At 49.3% G+C, this 6,253-nt stretch overlaps 1 protein-coding gene across 1 annotated transcript; it reads left to right on the top strand.

Moving 5' to 3' along the window:
- Positions 1 to 303: 303 nt before the first annotated feature.
- On the top strand, positions 304 to 6,253 carry LOC109111550. Its single transcript, XM_042754643.1, has 7 exons — positions 304 to 756; positions 856 to 1,124; positions 1,288 to 1,484; positions 1,573 to 1,670; positions 1,905 to 2,689; positions 2,778 to 5,483; positions 6,096 to 6,253. The coding sequence occupies exons 1-6, from the start codon at positions 304 to 306 to the stop codon at positions 5,332 to 5,334; spliced, it is 4,359 nt and encodes a 1,452-aa protein (XP_042610577.1). The 3' UTR covers positions 5,335 to 5,483; positions 6,096 to 6,253.

Raw genomic sequence — 6,253 nt, 5'->3', positions numbered from 1 at the left:
ATTGAGAAGGGAAATTCAGCAGTTTAGCACCAGCTTTGAGACTCCTGGTCGATCAGCAACACCAGTACCAGCCCCTCGTACTCACCTGCCACCGTCCGTCTGTAGTCGGAGAAGTTCTGCAGTGTATGCTGATGAAGTTCCTCCACCCCGACCTGCCCCGTGTGAGCAGCTGACGAGACATATGGAAGACCTTACAGTTTCACCTAGGATGCCTCATCCTGAAGAGAGTCATCACACACACCGATTCAGAGGTCATATACATACTCAGCCCAGCCTGCAGGAACAGGACAGTACGACTCTGTGATGCTTGATCCCAGACACAGTCATCTTCAGAGAGAGAGAGGATTCAGTCTACCCTCACGTCCACAGGTGACACCTAGAAAGGAGCTGCTGCACGTCCAAGAACAGATATATCGAGGACCTAAGCCTACTATCCCCAGCCTGACAGCAGTAGATCCCCGACAGTTTTCCAGACTGCGGATGGCACTAGAAAACCTTCTGCCAGCAGATGCGAGTGAGCGCTTCAAGTATCAGATTCTGACTGATCATCTGGAGCTAGAAGAGGCCTTGCTAGTGGCTGACTCCTACTGTAACTCTGTGAGACCATATACAGACACAATGCAAGCTCTTGTGAAGATGTATGGGCAGCCACACAGGCTTGTGCTGCGGAGTATCGCTGAAGTACTGGAAGGTCCCAATCTCAAGCCAGGTGACGTGAAAGCATTCAAACTCTTCGCCCTTCGAGTGCGCTCACTAGTGAGTATGATGGATGAGTTGGGTTAATAGTGAGTAGCTGAGTTAGAGTGCGGTTCACATGTGTCTAGACTCCAAGGCAAGCTTCCACATGAACTCCAGATTCGTTTTAAGAGATACGTCCACCCGTTTAAGATCACAGTTCCCACACTTCTCGACTTTGCAAACTGGTTAGAGTACGAGCTTCAGGTCCAAGATGATACTGCCAAATCAGTCATGTATGCTCCACCCTTACCTAGTAAGAAAAGAGAAGGTCGTCATGACACCAAGCCTCCAGGCAGATCTACGAGCATCCTGCTGGGTACTGAGAAGCCCACTGTTGACAGTGAATGCAGAGCGCATATTCCAGAGTCCAGACCCAGCTTGGCCAGGTATAGAGAGAAGTCACGTGCCTACTGTCCTTATTGTGACAATGCTAGTCACTTCCTTAATGGATGCCCCAACTTCAAGGAGCTGACTAAAGAACAGAAACAGACATGGATCCGCAAGAACAACAGGTGTTGGCGGGTGTGGCCGCAATCATCATGCTTCCAGATGCACACTGAAGGCTCTGTGCAAGACCTGCAACAGGAAACACCTGTTTATACTGCATGACCTGAATGAGCGAGCTTTGAATACCAATGCTGAGACTGATCCCAAGGAGAACTCGTGTCTTGTGAGTTCCACGAAAGACATCTTGTATGCAGACCGTTCGGTCGGCAGCCGCAGAGTCCTCTTGAAAGTTAGTAAAAGTAATCATCACAAATGGGGATGCATCATTGGAAACGTATGCAGTGCTAGATGATGGGTCAGAAAGGACTATTCTCCTCCATGCTGCAGCTCAGCAACTGAACCTCAAGGGGCAACCAGAAGATCTGATCCTGCGCACAGTGAGACAAGATCAGCAGGTGCTTCATGGGGCGGCTGTCTCCTTCACGGTATCACCTGTGTGTCTCGTCCCCACAAGAAATACCTCATTCAGCATGCATTTACAGCTGAGAGATTAGGCCTTGCCGAACACACCTATCCAGTGGCTTCCTTACAGAAGAGATACAGACATCTAGCTGGCCTTCCACTGCAGCAGATGGAGAAAGTGCAGCCTATGTTACTGATCGGGTCAGATTGTCCACATCTCATCACGCCTGTTGAACCAGTCCGGTTAGGCCCACCAGGGGGGTCCTGCAGCAGTCAGAACCCGCCTTGGATGGACTCTTCAAGGTCCTACTCATGAGGTTCGTCGTGAGATCAACACACACCAGTGTTTCTTTACATCCGTTCTCCCCAACACAGACTTGTTTGCTCATGTCGAGCGACTATGGCAAATGGATGTGATTCCCTATCGCAGTGACAAGATAGCAACACGATCCAAACTAGATCAAGAAGCCATCAGACTGCTGCAGGAGAAGACTGTGCGAGTGGAAGTGGAAGGTACGATGCGGTATGCCACACCACTCCTTCGTATGCAGAGTATGCCATGCTTAACTATGCCCAAGGAAGCTGTTCTCCCTCAGCTTAGGAGTGTAGAGAGGAGACTGCTTAAGAATCCAGAGCAGGAATCTGCCTACCAGACCGAGATCACCAAACTGAAGGAAGCAGGTTATGTGGCCAAGCTGGAACCGAGAGAGGAGGATAGTTCCACAGAGTCATGGTACATCCCGCACCATATGGTTCAGCACAATAACAAGAACCGGGTCGTCTACAACTGCTCCTTTCAGTTTGAAGGCCACAGCCTTAATGAGTTTCTCCTTCCAGGACCCACACTAGGCTCATCACTGCTAGCAGTCCTGCTCCGCTTTCGAGAGCACTCTGTCGCCATAAGCAGTGATATTCGTGGTATGTTTCACCAGGTGAGGCTGCTTCCTGGTGACATGCCATTGCTCCGATTCCTGTGGCGAGACTTGAAACCTGAGCGACCCCCCGACGTGTACCAGTGGCAGGTGCTCCCCTTTGGCACCACGTGCAGTCCCTGCTGTGCCACTTATGCCCTGCAGAGACACGTCATGGATCACAGTCAGCCGGGAGACCAATTCAGAGAGGTAATTCAGAGATCATTTTTACGTCGACAATTGCCTGCACAGTCTTCACTCCCCCCAAGAGGCTAGAGACCTAGTTGATCAACTTCGAGCACTTCTAGCTACCGGAGGCTTCGAACTTCGACAGTGGGCCAGCAATTGTCCATCTGTGATTACTCACCTCCCCGCTGAATCGAGATCCAGTACCTGTGACCTCTGGCTCAGTCAAGGCCAACAAGACGTCCACGAGTCTACACTTGGACTGCAGTGGCATTGTCAGTCTGATACTTTACGTTACAAGCATCGATCCAGATGCTCTTCTTCTGTAACAATGCGTCAGATCTACCGAGTACTAGCGAGCCAATATGATCCTCTTGGATATCTTATCCCTTACACCACCCGAGCTAAGATATTAGTACAGCGCCTGTGGGACAAGAAGCGCGACTGGGACGACCCACAGTTGCCTAAGGAACTGCTTGCATCATGGCACAAATGGGAGAAGGAGTTGAGTGGACTAGAGGAGATCTCTTTGCCCAGGTGCTATTCTCAATCACAGAAAGATCACTCATCCTGTAGATATGACATTCATGTTTTCTGTGATGCCTTGGAGCAGGCATACGGTTCAGTGGCCTATCTGTGTATAGAGCACAAAGAGAGTCAAGTCGAAGTTGCCTTCATTGCCGCCAGGTCCCGGGTAGCACCTCGCAAGCAACAATCCATACCACGCCTAGAGTTGTGTGCTGCCCTTAATGGAGCACAGCTATCCCAGCTTCTGACCACAGAGCTTACAATTCCTATCTGCTCCACTACACTCTGGTCTGACTCCACCACTGTGCTTACGTGGTTGACATCCAGCTCATGTCGTTACAAGGTGTTTGTGGGAACAAGGGTAGCAGAGATCCAAGAGATGACAGCTTCCGCCATCTGGTGCTACGTCAAATCTTCAGACAACCCAGCAGACGACATCACTCGTGGCAAGCCTCTTGGAGACCTCTCCAGAGAAAGCCGATGGAGCCAGGGGCCGGCATTTCTTAAGCTTCCATTAGATTGTTGGCCTGAGCAGCCTCGTTTATCACTTGAAGAGCCAAGCTGCGAACTAAGACAGTCATCCTTCTCTGGGTTAGTGACCACTACTGCACCCTCAGCTAAGCTGCAGCACTATGTCACACTGGCAGAGTGCCTGAATGCCTACGGGCAGGAGCTTCACGGGGCGGCCTACACCTCCAGTGCTGACCTCCAAAGGGATGTTCAACATGCAGTCCTTCGTCAAGCTCAAGCAGAGTCTTTCCCTGATGAGCTGAGACTTCTGAAGTCTGGGAAACCCATATTATCTACAAGCAGACTGATCACACTCTCCCCGGAGCTTGATGCTGCTACTGGACTTATTCGAATAGGAGGTCGTCTACGCCACTGTGAGGTACTGGAAGAGGACGCTGTACATCCAGCTGTTCTAGACCCTCGACATCCAATCACTGTGCTAATCATAAAGGATTATGATGAGAGGCTACATCATCCAGGTACAGAGAGGTTGTTTGCAGAAATCAGGAGGACGTACTGGATACTAAGAGGTCGTGAAGCTGTCCGTCGGTACCAACGCCAGTGTACAGAGTGTAGGAAGTGGAGAGGACGCCCAGAAGTACCTCTCATGGCTGACCTGCCCCTCACCAGACAGAGATACTTCCGTCCAGCTTTCTACTCATCTGGCATGGACTGTTTTGGCCCCTTCCTCATTAAGATCGGCCGACGTAATGAGAAGAGGTGGGGCATAATCTTTAAATGCATGACTACAAGGGCAACCCATCTTGATCTTCTCAGTAGTATTGATTCTGACTCTTTCCTGATGGCTCTACGACGGTTTATTGCTAGACGTGGCAAACCGTACGAGTTATTGTGTGACCAAGGCACCAACTTTAAGGGAGGAGAACGCGAACTGAATGATGCCTTCGCCACCCTCCAAAATGAGCTACAGAGCCACCTTGCCAATCAGCAGATCAAGTTCACCTATAACCCACCAAGCGCCCCTCACTTCGGCGGGTGCTGGGAGAGGGAGATCCGCTCCATCAAGGCAGCACTCAGAGTGACTATCGGAGCCCAGACTGTTACTGAGGAAGTGTTAAGGACAGTCCTGATTGAGGTGGAAGGTATCCTCAATTCAAAGCCTCTTGGGTATACCTCCTCTGACGTTGCTGACCTTGACCCGATCACCCCGTACTGCTTCCTGATTGGCCGTCGAGATGCGTCATTACCCCAAGTCATCTACCAGGAGTCAGAGATGCTGAGTCGGCGACGCTGGCGCCACAGCCAACTGCTGGCGGAGCACTTCTGGAGACATTTTTTGAAGTACTACTTACCAGATCTTCAAGCTCGCCAGAAGTGGAGAACTGAAAAGAAGGCATTGGAAATCGGAGACGTAGTCTTGATTGTTGATCCCCAACTTCCTCGAGCCCTTTGGCCTGTAGGCAAAGTCACTCAAGTGTTCCCCGGTGTAGATGGTCGAGTCCGGACAGCCAGTGTAGATGTCAAAGGGAAGACTTACACACGAGTTTTGGCCCGTCTCATCCAGCTTCCAGCACTGCCCGAGGACGACTAAGACCTTTTGTTAGATGAGCGAATTCAGTTCCTGGATTCGGGGGCGGCTGTACAAAAGGCTCTGCCATCTCTAAGTCCCGGACGATTCTGCCCAATCAGAGAGTTCAGCGCAGCAGCAATGGCATCACGTGAGTCGGAGCTGAATCGCAGGTTAGAGAGAGACGCAGCGCATGTGAGCGCAGAAGGAGAGTTTGGCAGCTGTATTCTAGTTCATTCAGAGTTACTTTAAAGACATTGACTTCGAGTTATACTGGGTTACAGTGTGCATACATGTAAAGTAAGTAACCGCGATATATATATATTTTATGTTATTGTTAAGTGATCAGCTGTTACTCTTGTACCGATTAAGGAGTAGCCAATTAGCATAGCACTGCCTGTGTATTTCCTGCTCAATTTAGTGCAGTCACGAGTATTTATGTGAAATTCCTTGTGGTGAGATGCTTATGATGCTATACATTGTGTTAGTGAATATTAACCTTATTAACATTGTGTGTGCGCGTTATGTGACGGTTGTTGTTTGCACGTAGCGATCATCTGCTTAGTACATGTCCAGGCATGTTACCCTGCCCCTTGCTGCATTCATGTGCGAATAGTGCCCTCTTATGGACATTTAGAGCATAAACGCCCATGTTAAATAGTGTAATATAGCATGATTTTAGGTTGTTATATTTATATAGTGTGCTGTTCAGTGTTTTAATGTTTATTGTGGAACATTGTATATTTATATCATTAAGTTTATTTCTCTTGTTTAATCCATTTCAGAAACCACACATATGTGTACCCACAAAGTCTTCAGTAAATCAGACATCAACCAACTGCATTGTGTACTTCTCTTCAATTAAGAAATCATCTCACTCAGCCCTGACAGACTGCCTACAGTGTTTCACACCCCCATAATTAACACATCAACGAACCCTACA

This window comes from Cyprinus carpio, unplaced genomic scaffold (genome assembly GCF_018340385.1).
Source record: "Cyprinus carpio isolate SPL01 unplaced genomic scaffold, ASM1834038v1 S000006565, whole genome shotgun sequence".
In the NCBI taxonomy this organism is placed as follows: Eukaryota; Metazoa; Chordata; class Actinopteri; order Cypriniformes; family Cyprinidae; genus Cyprinus; species Cyprinus carpio.
Note: the sequence above shows the minus strand (reverse complement) of the source record. Positions and strands in the feature narration are given on the sequence as shown.